This window comes from Mustelus asterias, unplaced genomic scaffold (genome assembly GCF_964213995.1).
Source record: "Mustelus asterias unplaced genomic scaffold, sMusAst1.hap1.1 HAP1_SCAFFOLD_559, whole genome shotgun sequence".
Classification (NCBI taxonomy): Eukaryota; Metazoa; Chordata; class Chondrichthyes; order Carcharhiniformes; family Triakidae; genus Mustelus; species Mustelus asterias.
The window spans coordinates 37,706-49,558 of NW_027590509.1; the positions used below are offsets into that span (position 1 = coordinate 37,706).

An 11,853-nucleotide genomic window follows, 5' to 3' on the forward strand; every position below is an offset into this window, starting at 1 on the left:
CCTTCAGCATGTGCGATTTTCCACAGGACAATGGAGAGTCTGCTGCAGGGGCTGTCACGAGTTGTGTGGACCTTGATGATGTTCTCATAACTGGATCGACAGAAGCCGAGCATTTAGCAAACTTAGAGGAGGCGCTAGAGAGATTTCAAGAGGCTGGAATCCACCTCAAGAAGGAGAAATGTACTTTTCAAGTCACTGAGGTCGCCTATCTGGGGTATTGTGTAGATGTCCAAGGATTACACCTCATGGAAGACAAGGTCAGAGCCACAAAGGAGGCACCTGCCCCCAGAAACACATCCGAGCTCGAGTCACTCTTAGGAATGGTGAATTACTGTGGGCATTTTTACTGAATTTGTTGACATTATTTTGCCCCCTTGTATATTCCGCTGAAGAAACACCAGCGTTGGTTTTGGAAGATTCCCCAGGAAGAAGCTTTCAACAGAGTAAAGCAATTGCTGCATTCTTCAATCCGACTAGAGAGGGGGCTATACTGGACCTAGTTCTGGGAAATGAGCCCGGTCAGGTCGTCAAAGTTTCGGTAGGGGAACATGTGGCAAATAGTGACCACAACTCTGTTAGCTTTAGGATAGTAATGGACAAGGATGAGTGCTGTCCTACGGGCAGGGAGCTAAATTGGGGGAAGGCTAACTATAACCGGATTAGGCAGGAATTGGTGGATGTTGATTGGGAGAGGATGTTCGAGGGTAAGTCCGCGTCTGGCATGTGGGAGTCTTTTAAGGAACTATTGATAAGGCTGCAGGATAGGCATGTGCCTGTAAAAAGGAAAGATAGGAAAGGTAGGATTCGAGAGCCGTGGATAACCAGGGAAATTGAGGATCTGATTAAAATGAAAAGGGAGGCGTACGTTAAGTCCAGGCAACTGAAAACAGATGGAGCTCTGGAGGAATACAGAGAGAGTAGGAAAGAACTCAAACGGGGAGTTAGAAGGGCAAAAAGAGGTCACGAGATGTTCTTGGCAGGCAGGATTAAGGAGAATCCTAAGGCATTCTATTCATACGTTAGGAACAAAAGAGTTGTCAGGGAGAAAATCGGACCACTCAGGGACAAAGGAGGGGAATTATGCTTAGAACCCAAGGGAATAGGGGAGATCCTAAATGAATACTTTGCATCAGTATTCACGAAGGAGAGGGGCGTGTTAACCGGGAGTGTCTCGGAGGGAGGTGTTGACCCGTTAGAGAAAATCTCCATTACAAGAGAGGAAGTGTTAGGTTTTTTAGGGAACATTAAAACTGACAAAGCCCCAGGGCCTGATGGCATCTATCCTCGACTGCTCAGGGAGACGAGAGATGAAATTTCTGGGCCTCTGATGGAAATCTTTGTCGCTTCTTTGGACACGGGTGAGGTCCCTGAGGATTGGAGGATAGCGAATGGGGTCCCGTTGTTTAAGAAGGGTCGCAGGGATAACCCAGGAAATTATAGGCCGGTGAGCTTGACGTCCGTGGTAGGGAAGTTGTTGGAGAGGATTCTTAGAGACAGGATGTATGTGCATTTAGAACGGAACAATCTCATTAGTGACAGACAGCATGGTTTTGTAAGAGGGAGGTCGTGCCTTACAAATTTGGTGGAGTGTTTTGAGGAAGTGACAAAAACGGTTGATGAAGGAAGGGCCGTGGATGTCATCTATATGGATTTCAGTAAGGCATTTGACAAAGTCCCACATGGCAGGTTGGTTCAGAAGGTTCAGGCTCATGGGATACAAGGAGAAGTGGCTAGATGGGTGGAGAATTGGCTTGGCCATAGGAGACAGAGGGTAGTGGTCGAAGGGTCTTTTTCCGGCTGGAGGTCTGTGACCAGTTGTGTTCCGCAGGGCTCTGTACTGGGACCTCTGCTATTTGTGATATATATAAATGATTTGGAAGAAGGTGTAACTGGTGTAATCAGCAAGTTTGCGGATGACACGAAGATGGCTGGACTTGCAGATAGCGAAGAGCATTGTCGGGCAATACAGCAGGATATAGATAAGCTGGAAAATTGGGCGGAGAGGTGGCAGATGGAGTTTAAATGCGAAGTGATGCATTTTGGAAGAAATAATGTAGGGAGGAGTTATACAATAAATGGCAGAGTCATCAGGAGTATAGAAACACAAAGGGACCTAGGTGTGCAAGTCCACAAATCCTTGAAGGTGGCAACACAGATGGAGAAGGTGGTGAAGAAGGCATATGGTATGCTTGCCTTTATAGGATGGGGTATAGAGTATAAAAGCTGGAGTCTGATGATGCAGCTGTATAGAACGCTGGTTAGGCCACATTTGGAGTACTGCGTCCAGTTTTGGTCGCCGCACTACCAGAAGGACGTGGAGGCGTTAGAGAGAGTGCAGAGAAGGTTTACCAGGATGTTGCCTGGTATGGAGGGTCTTAGCTATGAGGAGAGATTGAGTAAACTGGGGTTGTTCTCCCTGGAAAGACGGAGAATGAGGGGAGATTTAATAGAGGTGTACAAGATTATGAAGGGGATAGATAGGGTGAACGGTGGGAAGCTTTTTCCCAGATCAGAAGTGACGTTCACGAGGGGTCACGGGCCCAAGGTGAGAGGAGCGAAGTATAACTCAGATATTAGAGGGATGTTTTTTACACAGAGGGTGGTGGGGGCCTGGAATGCGCTGCCAAGTAGGGTGGTGGAGGCAGGCACACTGACATCGTTTAAGACTTACCTGGATAGTCACATGAGCAGCCTGGGAATGGAGGGATACAAACGATTGGTCTAGTTGGACCAAGGAGCGGCACAGGCTTGGAGGGCCGAAGGGCCTGTTTCCTGTGCTGTACTGTTCTTTGTTCTTTGATAAACTGCGGTGTTGAGTTAATAGTGCTTGCTTTGTTTAACTCTAAAATACAATAAAGTTTGTTTTTATTTGAAAAAGTTGAAATCTAGTGACGTAGTTCTGTCAGGTAATTATGGTCAGTTAATTCTCTATAAATGTTCCTAACAGGGTTGTAATAAATTACAGCGGCCACTACACTTCACTGACTGTAGTGTTTTACAATGTCCTGAGGAAAGGCGCTGAAGAAATGCAATTCTTTGTTTCTTTTGGCGACCAGCTGGTTCAGTTCTGAGAGAATTGAGCAGAGATTTCCGTGTCCGTGTGGCTCACTTGTATCCCACGCGGAGCATTTACTGACACAACATTTAATTTGCTCCCCTTGCCGCAGTACTCACTGAGCTTCCTCTTCTGTTGGCTCTTTGCACCTGGGTTATAGCCCGGGGGATAAACCAGCTCCAGGAACTCCTCTGCCAGCTGTCCGATTCTCCTGTCCATAACATCATTCTTTGGCACTGTGTGGGGAAAAGACGATTTCCCCTATTACGCTCCTCTATCAAAGTCATTTATTTGCACCTCTCCAGCTTCCTCTCCCCCCCCTACCCCCAGCATCCCCCCCTCTCCCCCATTTCCCCTCCCGCGGCTTTCCCTCTCCAGCCCACCTTCTCCACCTCTCTACCTTTCCTCCTCCCCCACAGCACCCCATCGGCTCCCCATCTCCCCCCGGTTCCCTCTCTCTCCCCCAGCTCCCCCTCTCTGCCCCCCAGCTCCCCCTCTCTGCCCCCCAGCTCCCCCTCTCTGCCCCTCAGCACAGATTCACAGAATCCTACAATGCAGAAGAGGCCCATCGGCCCACCAAATCTGCACTGATGCATGAAAGGCCCTGACCTGCCCACCTAATCCCACTTGCCAGCACTTGGCCAATAGCCTTGAATGTTATGACGTGCCAAGTGCTCATCCAGGTACTTTTTAAAGGATGTGAGGCGTCCCGCCTCCACCACCCCCCCAGGCAGCGCATTCCAGACCCTCACCACCCTCTGGGTAAAAACCTTTTTCCTCAAATCCCTCTTAAACCTCCCACCCCTCACTTTTAACTTGTGTCCCCTCGTAACTGACCCTTCAACTAAGGGGAACAGCTGCTCCCTATCCACCCTGTCCATGTCCCTCATAATCTTGAACACCTCAATCAGGGCACCCCTCAGTCTTCTCCGCTCCAGAGAAAACAACGCAAGCTTATCCAACCTTTCTTCATAACTTAAATGTTCCGTCCCAGGCAGCATCCTGGTGAATCTCCTCTGCACCCCCTCCAGTGCAATCACGTCCTTCCTATAAGGTGGCGACCAGAACTGCACACAGTGCTCCAGCTGTGGCCTCACCAAAGTTCTATACAACTCCATCATGACCTCTCTGCTTTGTGATCTATACCTCGATTGATAAAGGCGAGTGTGCCATATGCCTTTTTCACCACCCTATTAACCTGCCTTTCCACCTTCAGAGATCTATGGACAAACACGCCAAGGTCCCTTTGTTCTTCGGAACTTCCCAGTGTCAGACCTTTCACAGTATACTTCCACCCTCTCCCCACCCCCACTCCCCATCTCCACCCCCACCTCTCCACCCCAATTCTCCCTCCCCCCAGCTCCCCCTCTCCAACCCTAGGTCACCCCCTCTCCCCCCCCTCCCCCCACCCCCAGCTCCCCCTCTTCCCCGCCCCCAGCTCCCCCCCCAGCTCTCCCCGCCCCAGCTCCCCCTCTCCCCCCCGCCAAGCTCCCCCTCTACCCCCCCCAGCTCCCCCTCTCCTCTCCCCCCCAAGCTAACCCTCTCTTCCCCAGCACCCCCTCTCTCTTCCCCAGCACCCCCTCTCTCTTCCCCAGCACCCCCTCTCTCCTCCCCAGCACCCCCTCTCTCTCTTCCCCAGCACCCCCTCTCTCTTCCCCAGCACCCCCTCTCTCTTCCCCAGCACCCCCTCTCTCTCTTCCCCAGCACCCCCTCTCTCTTCCCCAGCACCCCCTCTCTCTTCCCCAGCACCCCCTCTCTCTTCCCCAGCACCCCCTCTCTCTTCCCCAGCACCCCCTCTCTCTTCCCCAGCACCCCCTCTCTCTTCCCCAGCACCCCCTCTCTCTTCCCCAGCACCCCCTCTCTCTTCCCCAGCACCCCCTCTCTCTTCCCCAGCACCCCCTCTCTCTTCCCCAGCACCCCCACTCTCTTCCCCAGCATCCCCTCTCTCTTCCCCAGCACCCCCTCTCTCTTCCCTAGCACCCCCTCTCTCTTCCCCAGCACCCCCTCTCTCTTCCCTAGCACCCCCTCTCTCTTCCCCAGCACCCCCTCTCTCTCGCCCCCAGCATCCCCTCTCTCTTCCCCAGCACCCCCTCTCTCTCGCCCCCACTCCCCTCAGCTGCCCTTCTCCAACACGGTAAGAAGTTTAACAACACCAGGTTAAAGTCCAACAAGTTGATTTGGTAGCAAATGCCACTCGCTTTCGGAGCGCTGCCCCTTCATCAGCTGGAGCTCAACACCCCCAGCTCCCCCTCCCCGCCAGCTCCCCCTTTCCCTGCCAGCTCCCCCTCTCCCCCCAGCTCCCCCTCTCTCCCCCCTGTCTGCTCCTCCCCCCAGCTCTGCCCCCACCTCCCCTGAGCTCTGCACCGCCCCCCCCCCCACCCCGAGCTCCCTCTTATTAACAGTGGAGGAATAATACAGCAGCTGGTCTTTTTCCTTCAGCAAGTTTATTCTACATACAGCTCAGTACAGATACAAGCTCCTCTGATTCCCCCACAGTATCTGTTCCTGCTGTGTCCATTTATACTTTTTCAGAGGTTGAGTCAATAACCATCGCCTGTCTTCAATAAGGCAATTACTGTAATTGCCACAATATGCATTTGCTGATACACTGACTCTCCTCTCCGCATCCCCCAGCTCCCCCACCCTAACCCCCCCCCCACTTTGCCATATTTCTCCCCTCTTCATGCCCCCAGCAACCCCTCTCTGCCCCCCAGGGAGCATTACAACTGGATTCAACAATTACCCAATATTCATACCCGCCCCGGGGCCCTGAATCCAATGGGAAATATTCCCGATATACTGCTCTGTTACAGACTACGTGTGAAAGCTGGGCTTTTTTCGTCTTTACAATCACTATCTTATCATAATCACTATCATTCCTTATCATCATCAAGGACCCCACGCACCTCGGACATTCTCTCTTCCACCTTCTTCTGTCGGGAAAAGGTCTGAGGTCACGTACCAACCGACTCAAGAACAGCTTCTTCCCTGCTGCTGTCAGACTTTTGAATGGACCGACCTCGCATTAAGTTGATCTTTCTCTCCACCCTAGCTATGACTGTAACACTACATTCTGCACTCTCTCCTTTCCTTCTCTATGAACGGTATGCTTTGTCTGTATAGTGCGCAAGAAACAATACTTTTCACTGTATGTTAATACATGTGACAATAATAAATCAAATCAAATTAATTCCTTTTGCTGCTGGGCAGTGGGTACGAGCTGTACAGCAGGATACTCACGTGTCAAATCTTCAACTTCTTCCGGTTCCTTCAAATCGAGGGCCAGTGCCTCCAGATTACGGAAATGCCGCTGAATAACCGGATTCTCAAAGCTCTCTGGCCTAATCCAGAGGGATAGAAATGGTCACCATTTTATTTTAAGGAGAATTTGCAGAAATTTCCTGTTCATCTGCACAGGGGAAATCATAGAAATCCTACAGTGCAGGAGGAGGCCATTCAGCCCATCGAGTCTGCACCGACAACAATCCCACCCCAGGTCCTATCCCCGTAACCCAATGTATTTACCCCGCTAGTCCCTCTAATCTACACATCTGGGTCACTGAGGGGCAATTTAGCACGGCCAATCCCGCACACCTTTCAGACTGTGGGAGGAACCCGGAGGAAACCCATGCAGACACGGGGAGAACGTGCAGACTCTCCGCACAGACAGTGATCCCCTAAAGGCGCAGAAAGTATCGCTGGAACCTCCGACTGACCTGTATTTAAACCGGAGCTTCTGCACCACTGATTTCATCTTCTTGATCTGATCCTCGCTGGCCACTCGCTTCTCCGGAAAGCCGATCTTCCTGACATCGTCGGCATAATGCAAAAAAATCAGGTGGAATCCTGATGGGAAAACAATACTTTTTGTTTTGTTTGTACCAGGAATCGGTGAGCATTTCACACGTCCACTCTGCCCGACTCAGGAGTTGCGTTTGATGGAATGACCTGGGATGAACATTCGCGTTTTTGCAGAAATCAGGTCAAAGCTACGACTAGTAAAGTTTTAAAGTTTAAAGTTTCAAAGTTTATTTTATTAGTGTCACAAGTAGGTTTACATTAACACTGCAATGAAGTTACTGTGAAAATCCCCTAGTCGCCACACTCCTGTTCGGGTACACTGAGGGAGAATTTAGCACGGCCAATCCACCCTAACCCGCACGTCTTTCAGACTGTGGGAGGAAACCGGAGCACCCGGAGGAAACCCACGCAGACACGGGGAGAACGTGCAAACTCCGCACAGAGAGTGACCCAAGCTGGGAATTGACCCAGGTCCCTGGGTGCGTGTGTGAGTGGGGATTGCAGCTCTGTGGGGTGTTTGGATTCTTTGCGTACTTCAATGCTTTTCAGACGTGACAGAAAACTGCGGTCCCCACATCCCTCGGAGGTGGATGTTAACGACCCTGTTTTGAAGAGCAGCAGGGGAGTTTTCCTTGGTGTCTCGGCCAGTATTCATCCCTCAATCAACATCGCTTAAAAAACTCTGCCTATCGTCAGGTTACTGTTCCCAGGGAGGAAACCACAAGTGAAGACCCACGTCTAAAATCACTGCACTGCCAATGTAATGCAGGACTACAGCGATGGTAAATGATTCATTGAATGACACTGCATAGAAGCCATTCAGCCCATCATGGCTATACTGGCTCTTTGAAAGAGCTTATCCAATGCGTCTCAAGAGCCTTCTCTTTCCCCCAGCCCTGCAATCTTTTCCCCTTTATAGATTGGATCAATTTCCTCTCAGCAGTTATTATGTAATCTTCAATTTTCATCCATCCACTGTAACATGTATCCGCTGTAACTCTGAACTATAGAAATCTGAAGTTAGTTCATCTGAGTCCAAGCCCAGGCTGTGGTGCTATCTTTCTCTTACGTTGATCTTTCCCTACACCCCGAGCTGTGACTGTAACACTACATTCTGCACTCTCTCCTTTCCTTCTCTATGAACGGTATGTTTTGTCTGTATAGCACGCAAGAAACAATACTTTTTACTGTATACTAATAAATGTGACAATAATAAATCAAATCAAATATCTGGTTTCAGTTCCTCTCTGCATTGGAGCTGCACACAATCAGCCAGGCTCCACTGTGTGTATATATGTGTGTGTACGTGCGGTGTGCGCGTACGTGTGGTGCGCGCGTGTACGTGTGGTGCGCTTGCACGTGTGGTGTGCGCGCGCACGTGTGGTGTGCGCACACGTGTGGTGCGCGCGTACGTGTGGTGTGCGCACATGTGTGGTGCCGCTTGTACGTGTGGTGTGCGCTTGTACGTGTGGTGCGCGCTTGTACGTGTGGTGCACGCTTGTACGTGTGGTGTGCGCGCGTACGTGTGGTGTGCGCACATACGTGTGGTGCGCGCGTACGTGTGGTGCGCGTGTATGTGTGGTGCGTGCGCGTACGTGTGGTCGTGCGTGTACGTGGGTGCGTGCATGTACGTGTGGTGCGTGCATGTACGTGTGGTGCGTGCATACGTATGGTGCGCGCATACGTGTGGTGTGTGCATATACGTGTGGTGCGTGTGTACGTGTGGTGTGTGCGTGTATGTGTGGTGCGCGTGTACATGTGCTGTGTGCGTGTACGTGTGGTGTGTGTGTGTACGTGTGGTGCACGCGTACGTGTGGTGTGTGCGTGTACGTGTGGTGTGTGCGTGTACGTGTGGTGTGTGTATACGTGTGGTGCACGCGTACGTGTGGTGTGCGCGTATGTGGTGCGCGCTTGTACGTGTGGTGTGTGCTTGTACGTGTGGTGTGCGCACGTATGTATGGTGCGCGCGCGTACATGTGGTGTGCGCGCGTACGTGTGGTGTGCGCGTGTACGTGTGGTGCGTGTGTATACGTGTGGTGTGTGCGTGTACGTGTGGTGTGTCTGTGTACATGTGGTGCGTGTGTGTATCTGAGATGTGTGTAAATGTGTGCTGTGTGTGTACGTGTGGTGTGTGTACGTGTGGTGTGTGAACATGTGATGTGTGTACATGTGATGTGTGTACGTGTGGTGTCTGTACGTGTGGTGTGTGTACATGTGATGTGTGTACATGTGATGTGTGTACGTGTGGTGTGTACGTGTGGTGTGTGTACGTGTGGTGTGTGTACATGAGATGTGTGTACATGATGTGTGTACGTGTGGTGTGTGTACATGTGATGTGTGTACATGTGATGTGTGTACGTGTGATGTACGTACGTGTGGTGTGTATACGTGTGGTGTGTATACGTGTGGTGTGTATATGTGTGGTATGTGGTGTGTGTGTGCGGGTGTGTGTGTGTGTGTGGGGAAGGTGAGTGGGGGTAGGATAGGCAACAGCTACGATGCCCTCCATAGACAAATAGTGTGTGAATAATTATCATCTGTGGCCAGGCAGAAAAGGTGCCAGAGATTCTGTGGCACTGGTGTGACCATAACTCAGTCAGAAAGGAGAGACAAATCAAGTGTACTCACCCAGTCAGTGAGCGATCCGAGAGAGACAGTGTCACTGACCTGGAGGGATGGTCTGCACTTTCTGATCATCCAGCGCCTCCTCCTGTGGGACCAACGCCACAAATCGGGGTGGGGTGTTCCTCCGGGGAGTGTAGCGGCAAACAGCATACACGTCCTTCTCCAGGCACTTGGTGAGCAGTGCGCTGAATAAAGTGGTGCTTCCTGTTGGGAATGTGAAACATAAACACAGCTCAGAACAATAAGCACCTGGCACCAGGGCTGGCCCAAAGGCTGCTGGAAAGGACCAGGGGGGCTGACCTCTCTGAGCTGCTTAGCAAGTGGCGACGATAAAGTCAAATTGTTACTTCATCCCCTATAACACGATAGAATTCTTCATCAAGGTGGACAGTGAGGGAGTTGATTTTGAGACTAGGGTCCTGAATCTTAATAAAGGAAACTACGATGAATATGAGGCACAAGTTGGCTTTGATAGATTGGGAAATGTTATTTAAGGGGACGATGGTGGATCGGCAACGGCAAACATTCAAAGAATGATTATTTAATCCAGTCTGGCACAAAAATAAAACTGGAAAGGTGGCCAAACCAAGGCTTACAAGGGAAATTAGAGATAGTTAAAGGTCCAAGGGAGAGGCATACAAATGATCCAGAAAAACTATAGACCTGAGGATTGGGACAGTTTATAATTCAGCAAAGGGACTAATTAATAAGGGGAAAATGGAGTACGAGAGTAAGCTCGCGGGAAACATAAACATTGACCGTAAAAGTTTAGAAACATAGAATCCTACAGTACAGAAAGAGGCCATTCGGCCCATCGAGTCTGCACCGACCACAATCCCACCCAGGCCCTACCCCCATATCCCTCCATATATACCCACTTATCCCTCTAACCGACACATCTCACGACACTAAGGGGCAATTTTTAGCATGGCCAATCAACCTAACCGGCACATCTTTGGACTGTGGGAGGAAACCGGAGCACCCGGAGGAAACCCACGCAGACACGAGGAGAATGTGCAGACTCCACACAGACAGTGACCCAAGCCGGGAATCGAATCCAGGCCCCTGGAGCTATGAAGCAGCAGTGTTAACCACTGTGCTACCGTGCCATCCAACTTCTATTCGGTGTGTGAGGTGAAAAAGATTGTTAACGACAAACTAGGTCCTTTACAGTCAGAAACAGGGGAATTTATAATGGGGAACAAAGAAATGGCTGACCAACTAAATACATACTCTGGTTCTGTCTTCACAAAGGAGGACACAAATAACGTACCAGAAAAGTTGGGGAACACAGGGTCTAGGGAGAGGGAGGAACTGAAGGAAATTAATATTAGTAGAGAAATGGTGTTGGGGAAATTGAGATTGAAGGCTGATAAATCCCCAGGGCCCGATAATCTACACCCCGGAGTACTTAAGGAAATGGTCTGAGAAAAAGTGGGTATATTGGTATTCATCTTCCAAGGTTCTATAGCCTTTGGGACAGTTCCTATGGATTGGAGGGTAGCTAATGTAACCCCACTATTTAAAAAGGGAGGCAGAGAGAGAACAGGGAATTATAGACCAGTCAGCCTGACGTCGGTAGTGGGGGAGGATTTAATAGCAGAGCACTTGGTAAACAGCGGCTGGACAGGACAGAGTCAGATGGATTTACACGAGGGGAATCATGCTTGACAAATCTACTGGAATTCTTCAAGGATGTAACTCGTAGAGTTGATGAGGGGCAGCCAGTGGATGTGGTTTATTTGGACTTTCAGATAAGGTCCCACATAAGAGATCAGTGTGTAAAATTAAAGTGCATGGGATTGGGTAGTGTATTGAGATGGATAGAAAACTGGTTGGCAGGCAGGAAACAAAGAGTAGGAAATAAACAGGTATTTTTCCAAATGGCAGGCAGTGATTAGTGGGGTACCGCTGGGATCAGTGCTGGGGCCCCAGCTATTCACTACATATAAATTAATGATTAAGACGCGGGAACTAAATGTAATATCTCCAAATCTGCAGATGACACAAAGCTGGGTGAGCTGTGAGGAAGATGGAGAGATGCTTCAGTGTGATGTGGACAAGTTGAGTGAGTGGGCAAATGAACAGCAGATGCAGTATAATTTGGAGAAATGTGAGGTTATCCACTTTGGTAGCAAAAACGGAAGGCAGATTACGATCTGAAAGGCCATAAATTAGGAGAAAGGAATGTGAAATGAGACCTGGGTGTCCTCATGCACCAGTCGCTGAAGTTAAGCATTCAGGTGCAGCAGGCGGTGAAAAAGGCAAATGGAATGTTGGCCTTCATAGCGAGAGGATTTGAGTACGGGGCAGGGGTGTCTGGTTGCATATATATGGGGCCTTGGTGGGACCACACCTGGAATATTGTGTGC

The 11,853-nt window shown here is 50.2% G+C and overlaps 1 protein-coding gene across 1 annotated transcript in view; it reads right to left on the reverse strand.

Annotated features, from left to right (window-relative positions):
- Nucleotides 1-2,978: 2,978 nt before the first annotated feature.
- LOC144487035 (X-ray repair cross-complementing protein 5-like) overlaps nt 2,979-11,853 on the reverse strand; it is a 35,818-nt gene continuing 26,943 nt past the window's right edge. The window contains exons 8-12 of the mRNA XM_078205080.1: nt 9,524-9,685; nt 6,772-6,901; nt 6,296-6,396; nt 3,175-3,291; nt 2,979-3,067 (exon numbers count right to left, since the gene is read on the reverse strand). Coding sequence (XP_078061206.1) covers nt 2,979-3,067; nt 3,175-3,291; nt 6,296-6,396; nt 6,772-6,901; nt 9,524-9,685 — 599 coding nt within the window. The remainder of the gene's footprint in view (nt 3,068-3,174; nt 3,292-6,295; nt 6,397-6,771; nt 6,902-9,523; nt 9,686-11,853) is intronic.